General features: G+C 49.3%; 1 protein-coding gene across 1 annotated transcript in view; it reads right to left on the minus strand.

Annotated features, from left to right (window-relative positions):
* Positions 1-23,386, minus strand: part of TG (thyroglobulin) — a 244,962-nt gene that overhangs the window by 150,011 nt on the left and 71,565 nt on the right. The window contains exons 26-31 of the mRNA XM_059901660.1: positions 21,669-21,860; positions 16,278-16,442; positions 9,012-9,077; positions 6,892-6,972; positions 2,024-2,161; positions 965-1,141 (exon numbers count right to left, since the gene is read on the minus strand). Of these exons, the coding sequence (XP_059757643.1) occupies positions 965-1,141; positions 2,024-2,161; positions 6,892-6,972; positions 9,012-9,077; positions 16,278-16,442; positions 21,669-21,860 (819 nt within the window). The remainder of the gene's footprint in view (positions 1-964; positions 1,142-2,023; positions 2,162-6,891; positions 6,973-9,011; positions 9,078-16,277; positions 16,443-21,668; positions 21,861-23,386) is intronic.

Consider the following 23,386-nt stretch of genomic DNA (forward strand, 5'->3'; position numbering starts at 1 on the left):
CTTTCCACAGCCAACAACTGCCCCTTCCTACCATGGAAGGATGCGGTCTCTCGGGGGGGGGGTGCCAGGTTGAGCTGTAATGGAGGGAGTACCACACCGAAGCCGGGGGACTTTTTCCAGTCAGTCTACATGGTGAATATTGAGATCCCCTAATTTTCCAACCTTATTTGGCATCGAAACCACAAGCAGCCAGGCTCACGCCCCCAGGCCAGATATTACAAGATTCCTCTGGAGGAAGGGCCTAGATATACGGACGTGAGGGAGTCCCCAAAGGGTGGCCCAACTAGATTATCCTACAAAGAAAGCCCAAGTCAGCAAGCTCCCACAACACACTCAGAGCTTCCCAGTTAGCTTCTGGGTCCCTGTCTTACATTTAAGTGGAAAAATCAAGGGTCACCAGATACCTGAGATAGGCCTCCAGCAAGGAAGATAGAACAGTAAATGAAAGATCTCAACATGATGGAAGAAATGAAGGCTGGGCAAGGTGAGCCCCCCTCCACCCAAATAGTATCATTAATGTTCTCAAAGGGGTAAAATCAACTTCTATCTTGTTGAAGCCACAGTTGTTGGGATTTTCTATAATAAATGGCCAATTGGAATTCCACCTGCTATGTGCAAAAAACATGATTTCTATGAACAGTGGGATTCCAGAGTGACATTATTCTCTCTCGAGTCAATTTGATGTATTTCTAAATGCCTTTGCATCTCTACAAGGAGCCTGGGTAACTATACTTTCAGACTTTTTTTTTTTTTTTTTTGGCCACTCCACACAGCCTGCGGGATCTTACCTCCCCGACCAGGGATCGAACCCATACCCCCTGCAGTGGAAGCACAGAGTCTTAACAACTAGACCGCCAGGGAAGTCTATTTTTCAAAGAAGAAGAACTGATCTGGATATTTGTAAAGCCACAGAGCCAGCAGCCCAATAAAAACGCAGTTTGGGTTGATCCAACCAAGCACTCACCTTTCTTCTGGAAGAGGGCACTTGGCCTGCGGGGCAGGATCAGTCTGCAGCCCTTGGGACTGGACTCCATGACATCATCACACACCTGGGCCTCTGGGTAGAGGGTGCAGGTGAAGTACAAGGGTGCACTGTCTGTTATCTCTGCCAGCTGACAGAAAGAGGGCTCCTGGACACAGCCTACAGGCAAGAGAACAGTTGGGTGTTAGTCCTAGGGAGGCCAGCAGTGGAGGGTTACCTCTACAGGACCTTCTGGGAGAAATGCCCCGTGGGGACTCTTCCCAGGCAGGGAAGAGGCCCAGGTCAGTCAAAGCTGTCCAGTCTGGAAGGCCCAAGAAAAACACTAGGGTTCTCCCAGCTGGGGAGAGGGCCATACCCGAAACAGGGAGTCCAGGTGGCTCTGAAAAAAGGCAAAGTCCAAGAGGGTGAGGGGTCAGCTGGAAACTCAGCAATATGGGAGGAGAGAGGGTAAAATTCCATTGGATCTGCCCAGGACCATCTCAGAGGCAGTCAGGACCTCAGACCACAGGCCACAGGATGTAAAATTTGGTGGCGTTGTGAACAATCTCCCCTGCTCCCAGTCCCATGTCAGACTTTGCCACTGGTACATGTGAGCTCCCTAATGGGGAGGGATATGGCTGATTTTTATTTTCTCATTCCCAAGGTGAAACACAAGGCCTAGATCATAGCACCTGCGCAACACAGCATGTGCCTGTTAGGTAAAGGATGGATGGATGAATGGATGTATGGATGTATGGATGGATAGATGGATGGATGGATGGATGGATGGATGGATGGATGGATGGATGGATGGGTGGATGGGTGGGTGGATGGATGGATGATAGGTTCTGAGAGCAGAGTAGAGACTAACTACACGATTAGCTTCTTGAAGATATGGGTTATGTCCTGTCTTCTGTATCACCCATGACACTAACACTGAAGTGACCCCTGAGTTATGCTACTGAATTTGATCATATCTGTGTCTCAAGAGTTTTTAAACTAGGCCTGAGATGCCTGACCACAGGGTGGAGAAGAAGGAGGACGAGGTCTAAGGATACTTACGAGAAAGACACCACAGGTTTGCCTGCTGCAGTGAAAATAGGTGTTTGAAAAGCCAGTGCTGCTGGCTGGGCAGGGATCGGTTTCCATTGACAATGACTTGGTTAAGGTCCACAGGGGAGAAAAGCTCTGTTGTCAAATCTGAAAAAGAAGGGGCAAGTCAACTTCCTTTGCCTTTATCTCCATGGTGAATCTCTGTCTCTCTGTCTGTCTGCCTCACACACACACAAACACACACACACACACACACACACACACACACTTGCAGGCTGTGTGAGGCCAGAGCATGTCTGGAGTCAATAGGGTTGGGAGTCTGGTCAGGCAGGAAAGATTCAGAAGGTCCCAGAAAGCCCTAAAAATTATGGAGCTGCAAAACCTTAGAATCTTGGTTGGGGAGAAAACTTGGGAGCCATATGGTTCAACTTTTCACCTAAGGCAGAACTCTTCCCCACGATATTTCTGGCCGAGGTCCCTGCAGCCCCGCGTGACATGTCTGTGCCCACCGTGGCCGCCCACCCCATCATTAGGAAGTTGAGGAATCAAATCCGCCTCTTTGTAAATGTGAACCACTGATGCTCCTTCTGTCTTCCGAAGCCACATGGAAGTTCTAACTTCCTCCCAATGGCAGCTTTCATCTGTGAAGACAGCTCTCAGCTCCGCTCAGCCCCAGACTTGAAAGTTCCAGCTTACACATCCCCCACCTCACCCCACCCCCATCTTTCTTTGTGTCTTCATACGCCATGATTCTGGCTGAAGGCTCTTTTGGGTACACCACTGCCCACGGGACGGAAGTCCAAGCTTTCTTCTTGGTCCGGGCTCTACCTGCCTTAGGAGCCTCATCTCTGATTGCTTCAACTCACGCTCAAGAAGCACGTACATCACACTACATTAATCGTGCAGCTAATCTCTATTCTGCTCCCAGAACACTGGTAATTCCAGCTCATCACCTCACTGCTTGCTGCCCCAGGACTACTGTCCGTGCTCACCTGCCCTTTACCCCCTTCCTCGTCACCTGCCTAGTCCTCCTGTGCTTCAAGGACCAACACTGCTCCCTCCTGCTCTGATGTTCAGTGGCTCTATAAAGAGGGTCTCCAGCGTTGAGGGACCCAGCATCCCAGCCCAGGAGTAAGGGTACATTTCTGCACCTCATGAGGGCTCTGACTTCCCAGAGGGGCTTTCCCTGGGGGCATAAAGCGGATCATGGAATGAGCTGGGGCAGGTTTACAGCATCCCTTAGCTTGGGGCTCTGGAATGCGGGGCTCTACAGCCCATGCATACCCCACGTTGCCTTGGACTGCAGCATCTTCTCAGAAGCCCACTCTTCAGGCCACTTAAAGCAGGCTCACCAAGGCTGGGTCTCCTCACCAACAACTATCACCAAAGGGGATAGAAGTGTATGAGGTCTGGCAGGGCCAGAAGTTTAGTGCAAACAGAGACCCCAGAGACCATGTCGCCAGCCCCTCCTCTGTGCAGCCACTGCCCTTCGGGTTATTGCTTCCCATGCTACTGTACCATGGCTGGTTTGCACGCCTGTCTCCCTGCTGAACCATGCCTGGCATAGGTAGGAGGGCACACACCACCCCTTAAGACGGCAGAGGAAGAAAGGAAGAACAACGCAGCCGGCCTAGAGGCTCACTTGTAGATCCTGGAGTCACACTTTGTCCTCAGAGCCTCTGCACAGGCTGTCCCCCTTGCCTGGCCCTCCCTCACCCAGGTGTTCTCTGGAAATGCCTGGCACATCTTCCAGGCTCCTCTGAGAAGCCCCCTGCTACCTGCCGGAGGCTGTCAAGCATCCTTCCTCCCTGCAAGCCCTCTGCACTGACAGCCCATCGCAGCCCTCACGACCCTGGCCCGCCGCGGCTGGCACACGGGAATTCTCACCAGCCTGGGAACTTACGAGGGCACCGAGTATGTGCACAGAAAATGTCTGCTGGGTGAAAGAATGGATACTGTAGCCTCTCAGTTTATCCCTGATGCTGCATTAGGAAGAACCCATTTTCGACTTGTTCTCTCAGAACTTTGCAATCCTCTGGAAGGCCAGGAGGCCAATAGCGGGCTGCCAGCTGGGAGGTTGTTCTCTGCTTTTCTGTGTGTGTCTGAGACACTCGGAGTAACTGCAGTAACCGGAAGCAGGAAGGGGAACATTCCTCGCTGTGCTGTGACTGGGAAAGGCCCTTCTGGGGAGCACGGAGGAGCACCAGCCAGGGAAGTGAGCCCCACCACAGGGGAGCCCATCAGCGGGGTTTCTCCTGCAGGGGCGTTATCTCCTCAAGTCCAGGAATGTAATCAGCTGGGAAGGGGAAACCCAAGCTGGGCTTTGTCTATTCACCCTGAAGCCCTCCAAGGTCTTCCGGTGGGGGGAGGAGAGGGAGTCCTTCCCCTGGGAATCATGCGATAGCTTTGTAGATGCGGTCCCGGCACAGTGGATGATGACGGATTTCACAGAACATTTTCAAGTACCAGGAAAACATTCACACTTACATGGCCACGAGCAGTCTGGCTACCGCTCAGAGGCGCTGCTAAGGTTGGGGACCACAAACGTAAATGTCCCCAGCGCAGGCTGGCCTGCAGGAGTGTAGGGGGCTGGGGGGGAGGGGCAAACAGGAGAGCCACACCCCATGGAGGGGGCGGCTCAGCTCAGCTCCAGGGTGGTCGCCAGGCAGAAATTTGAAGCCTGCGCTGCTAGAGCTTCTCCTCTGTTTTTCTCTACAGAAGCTGGAAATCTGAATTTCTATATAAAATCTTCCAATTTAAAAATATTGGCCCCGTTAGATAAAATCAGAAGTCTACTCTGCAAATCAAACGGAACCCGTCTGCCCTGCCCGCCAGGGGCCACCAAGACTCAGCTCTCAAGTCCACACTGTCTGCCCCTGGGAGCAGCTTGTGTTCTGGAAGGACCTGGGCCTTGGAGTCAGCTGACCAGGGTTTGAACCCCAGCGTGGCTGCTTTCTTAGTGCTGGACCGGCTGAAGCGAGGGCCAGCAGGCGCTGTGAGCCCCGCGTTGCTCACTGGTAAAACGGGAAGAACGACAGCGATGAGCAGAGCTGTCACAACGTTTGCGAGGTGATGGATTTAGAGCACCAGAGGCAGCACCTGGCAGCCAGGAGTCTCAAGGGGGAGCGGGCCCCCTGCTGCTGCCCCCGCCCCTGCCTGGTGAGCTCACTGCCCCCGCCCCTGCCTGGTGAGCTCACTGCCCCCGCCCCTGCGGCAGCAGAGAAACCTGAACAGCAGCCGTGGGCTTGGGAGGCTCCCAGGACACACCCAGTATGCCAATCTGCCAGTGCAGGCAAAGATGGCACAGGAGAGGGGCCAGGTCTCTGTGCAGGAGGGACCCAGCTAAATGCTTGCTCCTGAGAACAAGAAGGGGAAGGCTCCTGAGTGGGTGCCCACTCACCCACTCCCCCCACCTCGCTGGCAAGACTGAAGCTTCCACTACAAACCTCTGAAGGTGCAGAGGGCATAGCTGCTAAGGCATTTGGACGGGAATATGCACCGTGACCCTAGCACGATCCCCAGCTGGGATCTGCTGTCCGACAGGCAATACAAGGAAGAGAGACGGACTGGGGACAGAACCTTCGGGAAGGCTTGCTACGAGCCAGGCTCGGTGCTAGGATCATAATCCCAACTACCACGTAATAACAGCTACCGATTTGTGAGCACCTGCTCTGTGTCACGGCAACTTATAGAATTACATCCTCTAATCCCGTCTCATGGGGAGTGCTATTACTCTCATTTAAAGAAGGAGAAACTGAGGCTCAGAGAAGATGACTCGGGGTTGCACAGGCAGAGGGAGACAGGGCTGGGATTCGAACCCTGCTCTCCTGACCTGAGGACCACACTCTGAATCAGGACACAGCCCTCGAGCCCACAGCTCTATGGACGCAGAGCGAACTCGTAACTGCTGAACAGCTAGAATGGGATGAGCCCCAGTTGTAATGATTTATGTACATGATCTCATTTTTATCTGCACCAAAGCCATGGGAAAGGGAAGAAACTACCATTGTGTGGGCATCTGGGGATATTATGTACCAGGCAATGTGCCAGGTGTCTTCCCTGGTATGTTCTCTATAAGAGGATAAGTGGAAAGCAAGGTACATTCTACACAGCAGGAATCGAGGCTCATAGGAGGTGAGCAAAGTACCCATGGCCGTGCAGTTCAGAATGAGTTGCCAAAAGCCGCTCCAGCCCTAGTCTCTCTGCTGTGCAATGTGGTATTTCTCCCATCGGGTGTGCTGTCCCCCACCACCGTGCTGCAGGCTGACCTGCTCCCGTCTCCCTCCCCCCTCCTCCCCTCCCCTCTCTCTCTCTCTCTATCTGGCTCTCTTTCCCTCTCCCTCTGCCCCCCACCCCGACTTTCAGCTCCACCTAAGGAACAACAACTGTAGCCTCGGGCAATGGAGAAGCCTCAGACACCACACACACTCTGTCCCTAGGAAGGTGTGGATTTACATCTTCCACTGCATAAAATGACTCTCTCTCAAAAGACCCTCTTAGACATCTCATTCATTAAACAATTCCAGAACATGTACATTTTGCTTACATTCTTCAGAGTGTACATAATCGAAGGCACTGATCACCTTCAGATGAAACTTGCTCTTTAATAGTTTTTTGCTGGATTTGTTATTATGGTTGTTTTCTTTCTCAGCAGCAGTGGTGACTTTGCAGTCATTTCACCTTACTTTTTTGTGCCAACTGCCCCTCCGCGGAGCGGTCCGTATTTACGAAATGGATAGTGGATTAGAAGCTTAGAGGGAGGCCATGGCTGCAGAATGGAGTGGCGTTCATGGGTCCACTCATCGACCAGACCCTTGGCCTCACCATCTGTCTCCACAGCCAGACACCAAGTATATTAAGAGGTTTTGGGTGGGTACCTGTTTCTGTTGGAGATGCTGGCCTTGGTTCCACAGCTCTTCTGCACCCCATAGACTCAGACCGAGACCCCATGTCAGAATCTAGGAGAAAAAAAAAAGGATTGCGGTTCTAATATTGGGGAGGAAAAGGGGAGATAGTCCTCTGGTCAACAAAATGGTAATGACAATGTAGGAAATCCTCATGGGCCACAGCCAGGTGCCCCAGTACAATCTGGAACAAATCCAGTGGCATAGGTCTGCATTCTTTGGCCTTTTGTGGAACGTCAGCCAACCTCTGCATAAGAGAACTATTATTGTCCTTGATATTGAAATTGTTAGCATTGGTAAAGTCTTTTAGAGTTAACAGGATATGCTTATAAATATTGGTCTTTACGACCCCCTGTGAAGGGACGGAGTAAGACTTCCATTTTACTCTTGAGAAAACTGAGACTCACAGACTTGAAATAACTTATCCCAGAACATGCAGGTAGAAAGTAGATGAATTGGAATTTGAAAAAATTAAATGAAATTCCCAAGTCAGGAACAAGTCTTCTGTGACAGGGGAACCGGGTTTTAGGCAGGTCTTTGGGTGCTTCTGTTTAGTGGGGCAAATGTCCTGGGGAGAAGCAAGTCCTTCATTTTTCACCAGCTAGCAAATTATTTACCAGAATTTTAATTTTTTTAAATTGCAGTATCACTGATGTACACTATTATATGTTAAAGTTGTACAACATAGTGACTCACAATTTTTAAAGGGTATACTCCATTTATAGTCATTAAGCTACAAGGCTATATTGTACAACACAGAAATTTCTAATATGTAGAAAGCACTGGACTTGGAACCAGTGTCTGGGGCCCACCCCAGGACCACCTCCTGAGATGCTCCTGCGAGCATCTCACTTAACCTCTCCAAGTCTCTCTTTTTTTTTTTTTTTGTCTGAAAAATGAACAGAATATCAACCCCCATATGTACCATATAGGTATTACTAAAGGAGAAAAGAAGTGTATAATCTCATTATATCACCTTAAAATGAAAATGATGATGGGCACCTTCCTTTTATTTTCCTCCCCTCTCTTTTTCTTCTTCTTCTTCCTTCTTCCTTCTCCTGCTCCTCATCCACCGTCATCACCACCATCACTCACATTAATTAGCATGGATGATGCACCAGGTACTGTACTAAGTACGTTATAGGAATTACTGAGCCAATGCTCACACAACTCTATGAGGCCAGGACCGTTTTTACTGCCTTGTCACCCATGTGTTCAAGCTCACACGGGTGGGAAGTAAAGGAACCAGAATTCATATCCAGTCACTCTAAGCCCACCCTTGGTGCTCTCTCACACTATTTCACAGGCATAGAATCAGGTCACCAGTCCTATCTCTTAGCGGACTGGAGATCAGTCAGGAGGGGTCATGGGAAGAGGAGGGGAGTGGTACAGTGGCCGGGGATCTTTCCTCATGCCTCCCACCCAGCACCTAGGACCATGACATGCAACGATCCCCTGCCTGTCTGCTCCCTCCTGAGGCTGCGGCCCTTTCCAGGTCAAGGCTGTGCCTCACTCGTCTCTCTCACCATGTTAGTCTCACCCTCACAGTCCCTGGCTCTGAGCAGGCACTAGGTCAATGTTCATTCAATTCAAAGGAGAACAAACAAAGCAGAAAAGAGATGCCAAATATGCATTTCATCTGAGCCCAACCTGTCCCATGAACCCAAGGTAGCATCAGCTCTAAGCAGGAGCCCATGGCACACCCACCTGGGGTCCTGTCCCCCACCGAGCCTTGGGGAAGGAGGGGCCTGCGGCCGAGGCCCCCTGGAGAAATGCCTCCTGTAGTTTGCGGTGGCCTCAGAGCCCCCATCCTACTAACAAGGGCAGCTTGTGGTCAATGAACTTGATCTCACAGGAACCAGCGCTTAATTCCTTCATCCTTCCTTAGGTTTCCACACTTTTCATTTTTGTTTTACACTTTGGTATCTTATCTGATGAGAACTGGGGCCCTTCTGTCCACACAGAGCACTCACTTGGAAAGTAAATCTCTACATTGTCTCTCTGGGGAGCAGAGTGCCCTGTGAGTGAGAAGTGGATCCAGACCGTCTCCTGCCATCAGTGTCCTATTCACCCCCTCCCACCACAGAGCTTACCTTTCCAGAGATAAACCTGCTGGAAACTGGTAAAGGTGCTCTGGTTTCCTTTCAGGGGTGTCAGACCTGCAAAGAAGATGTTTATTTGTATGAGCTTGAGTGTGCTTGCTCCTACTGGGGACCCACCATGATCATAACTGCCTTACCTCCCCGACACTGGCCCCTCCTGGGGCTGAAACTCTGTTTCCCACACAAGGCGCATCCCAAAATCTTCTCGAAGTTTTCCTCCAGCTGCTGGTACAAAACCAGAGCTGGCCAGAATTATGGATGTTAGCATAACTGATGCCATCTTGGGCCACTACAATCCTTTCTGTCCTTCCACTGACCCTGCCTAGGGCTGTACTGTGCCATAAATCACTTCTCTGTCATCAAGGGCTTTGTAGTTAATAGATATTGTTTAATGATCATTAGGTCCAGGTGGCCTCTGTGCTCTGGTAGCCTCCAAACAATGATGAAGACCTTGGCTGATGTATGTTACCCATTCATAAATCTTCACTTAGGAATGCACGTCCTGTTTCCAAGCACGTACCCCCATACTCTAGGTTAATTATAAAATTGTCCTAGTGGCTCCTCAGTAGTGCAGAGTGCAGCTACTAATGCTTCCAGATCATTGATGTTCAATCCCCATCCCACCCTGTGAGTAAGTTACCCTATAATAAATAGACCCATTGATTATTTGGAGCTGCCTGCCTCATTTTACAGTGTCAAGATACCGTCTCAGTTCAGTGGGCACTTTTCGTTCCCTCCATCCTCCAAAACCAGAGCCCACGTGTTTTTCTTAGAGCACCAAAGGGACTATTGTGGGGAGGGGTCAGGATCCTGTGACATTGAGACTCACTTAAGGAACTATGGATTGATTTAAAGTGAACCAAACTCATAGAAGACTCAACAGCTGTGTTAATTTTCCTTGTCACTTACGTCCTCGGAGACTCTTGCCCCATTGGCAAACGGGGATGGTATTCGTGAGGTTGGGAATGTCTATCTTCAATCTCATGTTTGACCATAATTTTCCAGCTCCTTGAATGTACTGTGAGCTTCCAGGGGCTGAACATGGGCCTTATTCCTCTTTGTATCACCCACATCTAGTAAAATCCCTGCCATAGAACCAGCGTTCAGCACCGTAATGAATGCAAAGACAAATGAATAAGGAAAACAAAGCAATCAATGATTTTCAGAGCCCACCAAGTAAATGCAGAGCCTCATCTGCCCAAGCACAAGAAGGCTGGCCACCAAATTAGATTTCCTAATGCAGACTTCTGATCCTGCACTCCTTTCCCCAAAACTTCCCCAGTTCAATATTGTTGATGGTGAGAAGATATATAGAACAGAAGGAAACGTTATCCCTCCTGTTCCTGGCTAATGGTTTAGACTGTCCAGACATCGTTCCATGCCTTCCACAGTAACTGAGTTAAAATACCCATGTTACACAAACAGGCCTGCAGACTCTGGCTTATGTGATCTGCTCTCTCTGTAATCAAGGTTGCAGGAACACACACACATTTAGAACTGTGGGGCTTTGGCATGGAGCCTGACTCTCGAGGGTTGATGGGTGTTGTGTGGTCTTAACTGACTTCAGGACACTTCTGCAGAGATCACGTGCTACATCTGGGGCGGGGGGGGGGGGGGAGGGGCGCATGGTATGGGTAGTTTGAATCTACAACGTGGGAGTGGGCACGATCCTAAACTGGAAAACCTAGGTTTCAGAGTCCATCTTTTACTGGCCATTTTCTCTTCTCTGTATCATCACTTCCACCATGTCTCTACTTATATTCCTTGCCCTTCCTACATAAACTACACTCCTGAATCCTTGCCTCAGGCTCTGCTTAGTGCTAATGACAGCTACTGTAAAGAACTAAGAGAGCCATCCTGTGTGTAGGTGTCCATCATACATCTACTCCAGATGCACTTGGTGACCATGAACATTATAGATGCATGGAAGTTCCTCCACTCAGCTCCCAGCATCCCAAGATAGTGACAATCATTGATACAAAACAGACTCCCACAAAGAGAATGCCAGCCATCGGGCTGAGCCTCACCATTAATCAACAACATGAAGCCTTTGGGATGTAGAAAAAACCAAGAAGTATTTCTTCCAAGGCCTGTTTTTCCTATCCAATTTTAAATCCCTATGGGCACTAGGGGACGTTCAGTCTGCCTATTTTTTAATTCATCTGCACTACAAGGTGTTGTCAGAAATGAGGCATGTGCAGCCCCAGAGCTTTCCAAGCCTTTTTTCTTAGAAATAAGAAGATGATCCAGCCAACACCAAAGAGCTGAAAACACCCGACACGTCCACTGGGAATTTGGGAGATGCAGACCCTGAGTGGACTCTTCTATTGAGACACACGTCAACCTGGCACCAGTTTAAACAGAAATCGGTGACAGGAAAGAGAAACCTCACAGCCAGTAAAACGTGCTGGTAAGACTGCTTCCGGGTGATTGGTGGGGTTGTTTGTTTTGGGGTGTATTTGTTTGTTCTGGGTAATATTAGAAGTCTACCCTACTCCCATGGAGCAGGAAAGGGTTGGTTGGCTTAACAAAAGAGGAGAGAGGTGCTAAAGGGGGTTCTGTGTCCCACAATCCTTCATCAGTCCATAAGATGAGCAAATAGGAGGCCCACTATACTTTAATAATATCCGTATCTGTCACCCCAACTAGCCTGTGAGCCCCTTGAGAGCAGAAACCACTCTACCCGTCTCTGTAGTCTACTACCTGGCCTGGCACCTCACACCCAGCTGCTTCTCAGGACGAGTGATAGCTGAGCTAGTTCAGCAACTCCCCTCCCCATGGCTGTTGTGCCCCTCCCAGCTCATCTCTGCAGTGCACAATTGACCCTCTGCCTTTCCTGCACCTTTTGTTCCCTTCTCCCCACAGCCCTTTAAAATCTTGAAATAGAATATGCTGGTAGATGACATTCATTCCCCAATATCTGGAGTAGAGCATCCCCAGAGAGATGCCCAGGGAGCAAAATTCTCAATTACCAGACTCCTTAATTTGCTGGTATGATACAAGCATACCTCTGAAGCACTTTTCTGCTTCCAGTAAATTAGATGCAGGGCCACTGCAGCAGACAGTGAGAGATGCCCCTCACAGCTCTGGTCTCCAAAGCTTGAGTTGAAGCCCCAGCCATGGCACTTAATGCAAAGATAGTTTCTTGAAGTGTGACACGTCACAGCTATGAAATTCACTCCCATGAGCAAAAGTGTAATATAACCTCACACTTCTGCCTCAGATTGCCTCTGCCTCACCAGATTGTCAAAAGGATCAGTTGAGTTGATGGATGTGAAAATGCTTTGTAAAATGTGACACGGATACTGACGCGCTTACTATTTGAATTTAGTGTGTTCCGTTGGGTTGTGATTTCCTACAACTGGCAATCAATTCACTTACATTTTATAAGAAAATACTCATTCTCCATGAACCAACTGCTGAAGCAGACCCTTGCCGTACCGGTGAGCTGAACAGTGAGAGCGGATGTCCAGACCCGACATCCTACAGAGCGCCTCTGCTGGATGTGCAACTGGGGGACCAGGGACTTGGGGTTCAGAAAACGATACCTTAAACTACATGCTGTAGAGCACATTAGCACTGCCTTATGTAATATATTTAAAAAGTGTGCCCCCATTTTACAGATGAAGACCCTGAGGCTCAGGGTGGTTAGGTACTTTGAACAAGGTCATGGAACTGGGGGACGGGTGGGGAAGCAGGATTCAGCTGCGGTATTTTAAATGCCAACCATTGCTCCAGGGTCTCCAGTATCTACTGAGTGCCTGCCTCGCTCCAAGCACTACTCCAAGTGCTTCACATGCTTTCCTCCTATAATCCTCCCAACCTCCCCAGGCATCAGAAGTCACCATTATCCTCATTTTATAACTGGAAAGACCAAGACACAGAGAGGTCATATAACGAGTAAGCATTCACACTGGGATTTGAATCCTGGGGACTGATTCCAGAGTCTGTATTTTAAAGACCATCTAACCATTTGCAAAATGGAAGGAAGAGGCTGGCCCTCAACCAACCGTGGGAGGGATAGAAATCCTCTATCATCCCTATCCCCTTCCCACGTGCTACCAATCCATTCCACAGTGTCTCCTTCAGTTGTTCAGATACCTGGAATCCTCACTCCTTTTTCCCTCCATCAGTATCCCTCCATCAATATCTGCCATTAGGAAAAGGTACTTATCAGGTACTCACACTTTAGTAAGAATTTAAATCCCTATGTTTATTTTCTCAAGGGTTAATTGTACTTAAGGCTGATGTCATATTGTGGGAAGGAAGGATTTGGCCCTATTGTTCCCAGTTGGAGGTGGCCTCCAGATCAGTCTGTGTGCAAGTCAACCTTCAATTTGGAACATCATGAATATGCCTCAGGCTGCCTGAAATCCCCATCAAAGGGTTCCCTTCTTAAAGCTTTGCCAGCACCCCAAAATATATATATACACAGAGGGCACTGAAAAAAATAAAGAACTTCAAAAGTCTTCAGTAATCACTCCTTCTCAGGGAGGCCAGACAAGGGCACAGTCTTCACTTCTTGGGCACGTACCAAGCACACACTCTGTGTTAAGCATTTCACTCTGGATTTATTGCCCATGAATGGATCATATGTCTTTCTTCAAATGCTCGTTTCCACACTGGGCTACCTCTCAGAGTAATGGATACCATGTGTTTACTATCCATCATAGAAATAAGCTATTTGATTTTACTTACCCCAAAAGAAACTAAACCTCATGGAATTCCACAAATCTGCAATATTTTTTCCAGGCTTTGGTAAATAGGCATTCCACAGATACTATGTATATTCTCTATGCCAGGTTTTATGCTCCATGGTGTGACTCCAGAAATTAATAAGACACAGTTCTTATTATATATTATATAGTAAGTCCAGTTCTTAAATATAACAAAAAATGACAGATTTTTAAATGACAATAAAATCATCTAACATTAATACTATGTGTCAGATACCACACTAAGTTCTACACGTGTATCATCTGTAAGTGCCAATATAGGGAAGCAGTTAAGAACGTCACTTTGGAGCCAGAATGCCTGGTTTCAGGTCCCAGCCCTTCTACGTGCAAGCTCTGAGACCTTGGAAAAACCCCACTTCTGTGTGCCTCAGTGTCTTCAGCTGTAAAATGGGGATATAATGATAATAGTGCCTCCCTTTTTTTTTTTTTTTTTTAATTAAACTTTATTTCCTATTTGGTTGCACCACGCGGCATGCGGGATTGTAGTTTCCCAACCAGGGATGGAACCCGTGCCCCCTGTAGTAGAAGCGTGGAGTCTTCACCACTGGACCGCCAGGGGAGTCCCAGTAGTACCTCCCTTAAAGCACTGTGTTGAGGATTCATGAGTTAGAAAAGGTCAAGACCTTGGAGCAGGGCCTGGCTCCTAGTGAGCACCATGGAAGGCGTTTCTATCACCATTGTTATTGTTTACCCTCGCCTTTCATCTTCACAGCCCAGTGAGAGGGAAACTGTCATTACCCCATTAGCAATTAGGCCTGAAGATATTTACTGGCTTGCTCAAGGTCACACAGCTGGCGTCCAAAGGTGGGATTCAACACCAGGGGGCAAACTCTCAGCTGGGCCAGGGAGAGAAGCAGCCAGGCAAAGGCTCAGTTTAGACGTACTGCCCACTGCACTGTCTAACAGGGCAATGCATGGAGCATGCACAAAGCTCCGCAGAGGAGGAAGCGATAAGCCCTGCAGGGGTAGTCAGGGAGGGCTTTTGGAGGAGGTGACATTGAGCTCTCTGCCATTAGAACCCCAAGGGCTGCAGTACACTGAGAAGCAGGGCGTGGAAACTTCTCCGGGAGGAAGGACATGGTCTCTGCCAGCCCTTCGAGGACCACCTTCCAGGGCATCTCACGGCTCCTCTGACCTCTGCCCAGTGCCCTCCTCTCCTCTGTCGGGCTGACACCAGCTCGTGCTTTCAGCCCTCTCAACTCAGAGGGTGGATTGGAACCATGGGGTCCAGTTCCGAGTTCCCAGGCCGGCAGGTAAGTAGAGCAGAGAGGAGGCAAGATGGAGCCCGCCGCCCCCGACCTCACACTGCAGCCGGGAGAGGTAAGTGAGCAGCTGGGCCCCGTTCACGCCGAAAACTCAGACTCTCCCGGTCGGAAGGAAACTTCCAGGTCACCTACTCCGTGCTTCTCAACTTAGCGGGCATGGCATTATCCAGACAGCCCGTCAGAACAGATTCCTGGGGCCTCCCTGGGGTCTGGGGAGAGGCCTGAGAATCTGCATTTCTCACGATCATCTGGCAATGCTAAGCCTGCCGGTCCTGACCACACTGAGCGCCCTGGCGTGGTGGCCCCGGCTCGGGACAGAGCAGTCTCTACTCCTGCCTGGGAGCTCTGCTGCGAGGAGCACAGGCCGGGGCTGGGGGAGGCGGAGGGAGAGCTGACTGGCCGCCGGGGCCTCGGGTGCTAAGGCCCGTCCCTGTAAAATGAGGAGTGGGGCGGATGATCTCAGGGGTGATCTCTAGATCCCGCGCTTATACGCTTATGGAACATGGTGGAAGAGCTTCTGAAAGAAAAAAGGGCAAGGAGCAAGCTCAGCGGTTATTTCTGTCGGTGGAGCCCCTGTTGGGGGGCCGACGGTTCCCTGTGCCCCTGTATCTGGGTTGGGCAGTGCGGTGGTTGCCTCCTGGAATTCCTTAACTGACAGAGGGGGAGACACACCCAGGGAGGTGGCCCTGGGGGGACAGATAGCATTTCTGGCCCCAGTTCTTCCCCCTCCTTGCAGTTCCTGCCACTGAAAGACGGAGTATGTCCCCCACTCCTGACTCCCAGCCGGGCCAGGCCAGTGCGACAGGCAGTGGTGGCAGGGGCGGGTCCAAGCCTCAACCTTCTACGGCCTGGCTTGTTTCCCTCGTTCTTTCCCGATTCTGCCCACAGGGGAACGTGCTCGTCCAGAAGAAGAGGCGCGTGAAGTAGGGCCAGGCCACCCTGGCCAAGTCCAGACAAGAGCGGTCAACCACCAAGCGACCCCCGAGACACGTGAACGAGCCCGGCCAAGGTCAGTGCAGCTGCCCTGCTGAGCCAGCCTCCCCTCAGCCAACCTGCGGCCCCAGAGCTCCGTCACGCTTCCCGTGGAGCGCTGCTGAGACGCTCTGGTTGTTTTTTCTGCAGCTTTTGGGTGCAGCTTCTTTTCAGAAGGATAAACAGCTCAGGGTATGGAGAGGGCTCACAGCAAAGGAGCAGACCTTGCTGGTGAGGACAGTTCATTGTGACGGAACGCACATGGGCAAAAGGCAGAGGCTTACTCTTGAACTCCTGGCCTCCCAGACGCAGCGTCGCCTGCCGGCTGTCCTGGTCATACGTCACCCCAGGACACGCAGCTTTAGCCTGGGCTTCCGAAGGGTCCCTCCAGTCTCTGACATGGCAAAGCAGGACATCGGGAGAGCTCAGCAACCCACAGATGATGGAACCTACAGAGTCATGAGAGGGGAGAGAGGTCAGTGTGGTGGGGACCAAGCAGAGACCCTTTAGAGACACGCGGCTGTGCCCTGAGAGGCTTGTGGGCTGTGGGCAGGGAACTACTCCTCGGGAGTGGACACTGGAACTCAGGAGCCTGGTTTTAATTTGGGCTATCCTTCCCCAATCGTCCTGAAGTTGTCTTACTGGCAAATTCCTGAGAGGAGGGACACCACCTCCTCCTCCATGAGAGCCCTTCTTCATGGGGACAGCAGCAATGACACCTCTGATACCACCAGGGGTCTTACTGCCAGAATCCTCTGTCTCCATTTTCCATCTTTTTGAGGCTTCAAGGAAATAAACAGCTCTCTCTCTGTGTCTCTCATTCTCGTACACACACACACACACACACACACACAGAGGAGATCAATCTTGAAGGAGCTCAGGAAGCAGTATTTAGATTCAAAGTAAGGAACTATTAAAAGCCAAGCGCTGTGCACCCATGGCACAAGTCTCCCTGTTAGGAAATGAGCTCCTTGTCTCTGGATGTAACCAAGCCAAGGCTGTGTGCCCACATCCCTGGATGCATAGAGAGAAATCCATTACTAGATTTGGTAATTGGAAGGCATTGGACTATTTCGTCTTGAATATATCTTCAAACTCTGAATTTTAAAAAAGCTATCCTAATGTTATGAATTTATTTAGTAGCAGAAAATCCTACCCCCAAGCTAACTGAATTTGATAGTGATTTTAGTTGGGTAAATATAAGTAACTCAAATGTTTTGGATGCCTGTGATGTGCCAGCCACTATGATAAGTGCTTTAAGTATATTAATCTCCTTAATTCTTATTGACATTATTATCTCCATCTCATGGATGAGGAAACTGAGCTTCACAGAAGTACATTGCCCAAATTTATTGAGATCTAGAAATTAAATACTTTATGTATTATTTGGATACATAACCCTGTTAGGTAGTATAGTTGTTCAGATTCTCCTGGGGAAAAAAAAGAAAAGAAAAGAAAAAGGAAATAGACCACCCCGCAGCTCCTATTCCCTTCTTTATCCTAATTTATGTCCAAATCCAGATAAGTTTCAAACTTCTTGCACCAAAATTTCCCCAATGTAGATGACTCACGGATGTCTGGCTTATGAATTTGACATTCTGTTCTCTCCTGTCCCACTTTTAACCTGAGCAGTTAAAACTAATCGTCATCATTATCATCAGCAGCATCTCTGTGGTAAAAAGTTACCTTAGAGACCCACTAACTTGGTGGTTCCCAAACCAGGGTGTTTAGACCGATTATATCAAAATCACAGAGAGAGTTTGAAAGGGCTTGTTCCTGGGCACCAACTACAGAGGTTCCGACTTGACAGGTTGCAAGGGTGGCATTTGGGAATTAGTCCTGTGAACAGCACCACAGGTGATCCTAGCGCACAGCCGGACCCCAGAAGCCCTGAGCTGGTGAGGCCACTTCACTTCATAGATGGGGCTGTTTGAGTGACTGCACAGAGCTAGAGGAAGGACCCGCGGGCAGTGAGCGCCTCGCCCGGCCTGGCCGGACCCAGGGCCGGAGCAAGCACAGGGCAGCAGGGGTGCGCAAGCGCCTGCCGAGAGCCCAGAGGAAGCCTGAGCTCTGCGGCTGCCCCTCTCCGAAGCCAAAGAAAGAACCATGGACTTAAACAAGAGGTGGGGCACGTTTTCCCTCCAGCTCTCAGACCTGGGAAGAGAAACGCAGGCAGCTTTCTTCTTTAACTAATGCTCAAGTGTCGATGAGAACCCCGGGTGTCTGAGAGGTGGGCGCCGGCTGGAGATTTGAAATCGCTTTGCTGATCACGTGAGCCAGCTTCAATTACGCTCCCGGGAGCCTCAGGCCACACAAGTGCCACTGAACCCCATTTCCAAGTGGCCTCAACTCCTTGTTGTGTTAACAAGTAGGCTCATGAAATGTAGGTCCAGAAGCCTCATGAATTTTCACTAATAATTATCAGTGGAAACAAAGCCATTTCAGGGTTGGAGGTTGGAGGAGCTGGAGTCTTGCAGGGGAGGAGGGGACGGGGAGGAGGAGGACTCCACCAGAAATTAAATGCCTTTCCAGACTGCAGAAAAAGCATGTAGCGGGATTCCATTTCTGGTCATCAGCAGATCCAGCCAAAGCTTCACAAGTTAAAATTCCAGGGCTGCCCATCAGACTAGACCGGGAAAAACATCTGCCTGATGTTTGATGTGTGTCTCCAAGAAAAGCTTAACTTGCAGCATTGCGAGGTGGTTGTTCAGATCGACATAATTCACAGATCACGGGTTACACTGGGAGGGAAAGATAGGCAAGCTGCTAGCCAGAAACGTCATGGAAAAAAGGGTTGTGTGGGCTTCCTGCTCCACAGAACAAAGTAATTATTCCATAGATGACCCTAAGGAAAATGAAGTCAACCTTTCCAATTGGAAAAATCCTGTGGTCTGGTGAGTAATCGAACATCTGGGGAAATTGTGGTATCCTCAGAAAAGACATTAAGATTAAAGAAGGCAGAAAGCACCCTGGATTTGAATTGCAGTGTTTCTACATATAGGCACACATAAAGAGGACATATACAGACACACCTCAGAGCAGTCGCAGGTCTGGTTCCAGGACACCACAATAAAGCAAATGTTGCAAGAAAGTGAGTCACATGGAATATTTGGTTTCCCAGTACCTATAAAAGTTACGTTCACACTATACTGTAGTCTTCTAAGGGTGCAATAGCATTACGTCTAAAAAAACAAAGTACATACCTTACTTTAAAAGTGCCTCGTTGCTAAAATATGCTAACCATCATCTGAGCCTTCAGCAAGTCGTAATCTTTTTACAACAGTAACATCAAAGATCACTGATCACAGGTCACCATGACAAATGTAATAATAATGAAAGAGTTTGACAAATTTTGAGAATTACCAAAACATGACACAGAGACACAAAGTGAGCAAATGCCGCTGGAAAAATGGCACGACAGACTTGCTCGGTGCAGGGTTGCCACACACCTTCAATTTGTAAAAAAACACAGCATCTACGAAGCACGATAAAGTGAAGTACAATAAAATGAGGTGTGCCTGTGTGCATGTGTCTGTGTACATGTGTGTGTACAATGTCTATTTTTTTGCTTATCTAAACACTGACATGAATGCGCATCACATAACCACAAAGCATTAAACCTAGAAGGAATTTTAGGATTCAACTTACTTCAATCCACATTCCTGCCCGGGCTCCTTTGACCACCAACAAAACATTCTCACTGTAGCCTCTGCTGACCACTGCGAGCTGACCTCAGCATTTTTCAGGAGTCACATTGTTTGAACACCCAGCAGCATTCAAAACTGTTGACAACTTCCTTCATCTTTCAACCGTCTCCAGTCTGGTTTCTATGACCTGCTGCTCTCCTGGGTCTCCTCCTCTCTGTCTTCTGTGCAGATTCTTCATCAGTTATGTAGATATTCCCAGGGATCAGTCCCACCCTGCTCCATCTTCTCACCCAGCACCCCCTTCCTAGGAAATCCATCCATACCCACACCTCTACTACTACCTCAACGCTGGCTGTTCACACATTTCCATCTCCCACCCAGACTCCCTCTCTGAGCTCTGAATCTTTGTATCCAAAAGCTCAGTCCACATTTCGTGAATGTCTTAAAGCCACTTCATACTTAGCATATACCCCATATGGACCTTCCCAAATCTCCCTTTCCCATCACCAAATCTGACACCTGATATCTTCCATCGCTCACCATACAACTGTCCCACCAGGTGACCAAGCTAGACAGCCAACAGTATCTACCTCTGAGTCTGGAGGGAATGATGTACAGATGCTAGAGTTGATCACAGCCTTGGGTCTGTAGGCTGATAAGTCCAGTGTCATGGATGATGTTCTCCAGAATACGCGGTCTCCCCGACTGAGCTCAGCTCCCAGGGATGCCCACTCTGACCAGACTCTCTCTCCTCTCTTACCATCTGAACACCACCCATCCCGCAAAGCCTGGATCAAGTCTCTCCTCTTCCAGAAAGCTCTCCCTGACCACCAAGCTCCCTTGACATCTCCCTCCTCTGCACTCAAGCCTCCTACGGCCTCAGACACTTGTGTTGCCTTGTGTATCGAGCCTGGTGCACAGCGGAACTCCATACGCGCCTGGATGACAGCACAGATGAGGGAGTGAAGGTCATGGTCCTTCATGGTACCTTTGCTTCCCCGACCACATTCTAAGCTCCTTTTATCGATCCCCAATACCTGGAACATTGGATTGCACAGGTATGGTGATCACTTAAGGTTTATAGCTGACTGTAAGTGAGGGTCATAAAAAGATATATAAGACTACTTCACATTTTTTTTAGTCTTCAGAATTCTCCATAAGCTGAAGCTGCCAATCATGCAGTTGGTTACAGGTAAGTCCCTCTGTCACTAAATTAATAGCATACCAGGAGCCAAGCTCAAGTCCAGCATTTTGCACCCAGTATCTTTATAACGAATAGACAAATAGGAATTATCATTATCTCTCTTTCATGGATAAGGGACCTACAACTTAGTTTAAGCAATTTGTTCAAGAAAAGTGAGATAGTGACAGAGTGATGACTAGAACCCAGGTCCGTCTGACCTAAGCCCCTTCTCAACAACCACAAGGCTACGTAGCCAAGGACAAGGATTTATTTTTGTAAACAGAAGTCTATTCCCACTGTTGAGAGACAACTGAAAATTCCAGCCCTATGGGTCACAGGACCTAGTATACAGTAGGCTCTCAATAAATAATCACTGAATGAATGATCATGGGTGATGGAAATGAACTAACATTTTCTAACCAAATGTGGATGGTCCAGGCTTCAGAGGGGGCAGTGAGACGCTGTTGAAGATACACCTGGGCTCAAATCTCAGCTCCGTCACTCCGTGACTGTGTCATGAGCAGAGTGATTAGGAGCAGCTGGTTGAAAGTCTCTGAGCCTCAGTTTCCTGGTTTGTGAAAATGGAGCTCGAAATACCTCCTCTGAAGGCAGCACTAAGGAAAAACGTGGTATTAAAACGCAAAGTGGCCAACATAGTATGTGACCTGTTCGAAGGGTCATGATAGTCCCTAATTTTGTGAATATCACTTTCTAAGTGAGTGTGGCCGCTTCCCCAGGCATTCGCCGTGTTGTGTATCCTGTCTTCTGCAATCCCATGCCTTTCCCAAACTTTGTAGACCGCAGGTCGTGGAAGAGGGAAGCCCCAGCCCTCACTGTCATGTTACCTCCTTGGACCTGCGTGAGGATGAAGCCATCGCAACAGGAATCACGGTCACAGGCAAGGAGACAGAAGAGATGGACTTCGGTCAGACTGGCTCCTGAGGCTGAGAAGGCAATGGGGCTGTACATTCCAGAGAGCACACTCTGGAAACCAGTCTGTTCAAAGCTTTTCTGACCTGTCGTGGTGAATTCTTGGCCTGGGGAAAAGGTAGAAAAAAAAATTTTTTTAAGATCTCAAAACAATGCAGAGTTGAGCAGAGCGTGCTGGTCACATGACAGTGGACCCTCTGACCACACCAGGTACAGGGTGCGGTCCAGCGAGATGCTTCTGTGCCAGGACAATCCTGGGCCTCCCGCGTGTGCAGAGCAATGGAGCCCACCAAAGCCATGGCCCCAAACCAGCACACCTGGACAAACACCCACCACACCTTTGAGGGTCTGAAGGGGAGGTGTGGAGAACTGGCATTTATTATGGTTTTTATTATTCCCAGCAAATATTTATTGAGCTCTAACTATACACACAGACATCAGGCCACGTGCTTCACCTAGGCGACCTCATTTAATGTTCACTGCCCTTGAGTTTGGTTCGGACTGCTCTGCTGTCACGTGTGTTCCTGTAACGCAAAGTGGTTTGAACACGTGGTGCACAGGCAGCTCGGCCGCTGCAATGCTGAGGTTGCACTGGTTGATCCGCAGTGTTCCCAGCTTGTCGCTGCCTTGTGTCATCAAACTACAGGTGAATGCAGCACATACCCATGCAGCTGAAGGCAGCAAGCTGCAGAAACACTGGACTACATGATGCCCATCAGCCCACGGCTTTCCTCTTGCCTCAGACTGGCCAGCGGCTCTGTCTTCAAAGTGAGGACTGCGATTTTCCCTTCTCCCTGTGCATCTTTGTGCCTCAACATCTTCAGGCCTTCCCCTCCCCCATCAAGCTACCCTGCCCTTCACATTTACTGTAGCATTTCTTTGTGATGGATTCAATATGTCTCTTTTTAAAGTTTTGCTAGCATTTTAAATAGGATTGCTATTGTTTTTGTCAGTCCTCTGGCTAGAAGTGGCCTGGTTTGGGTTTTGCCTGTCCCTAAGTCTCGTTTTCCCATAAAAGCCCAGTTATTTTTAGAGCATATTTTTGCAAATATGAGGTTTTTTCAGATATATATATTTCACTCTAGCCAACATGTCTGTTCTATTATTATATCCATTTTGCACTTGAGGAAAGAGAACCTTAACGAGTGAACAGTCTGGCCTAGGTTCACACAGCTGGTGGTGGCAGAAAGAACACCAGAGCCTGTGCTCTCGGCCACCCTGACCTCCCAGTGGCCTGGCAGGTCACCAGGTCTTAACCAACACATGCACCTAAAGGTGGTGGAGACCTTACAGCGTGGGAGCAAGAGTGCAAGCTTCAGAACCAGGCGGACCCGAGTGCGAATCCCCGCAGCACCCCTGGCAAGTGAGTTCTTAGGTCCTCCGGGCCTCAGCTTTCCTTTCTGTAACCGGCGATGACGGTATATAATCCTCACAGATGCTGAGCAGATGAAAAGACAGACTGGACATTAAAAGGCTGAACCATGAGCTTGGCCCTTATCTGACGCTCAGCAGATACATTACAGGTCTCCAAAAAGGGAGCATCTTCTCCTTCCAAGCCTTCGCTCACGCAGCCCCCCTCTGCCTGACTGTCCTCTAACTGTGCCAGGCCAAGCCCCCGCCCACCCTTCGCCAA

Source organism: Balaenoptera ricei, chromosome 17 (assembly GCF_028023285.1).
Source record: "Balaenoptera ricei isolate mBalRic1 chromosome 17, mBalRic1.hap2, whole genome shotgun sequence".
Classification (NCBI taxonomy): Eukaryota; Metazoa; Chordata; class Mammalia; order Artiodactyla; family Balaenopteridae; genus Balaenoptera; species Balaenoptera ricei.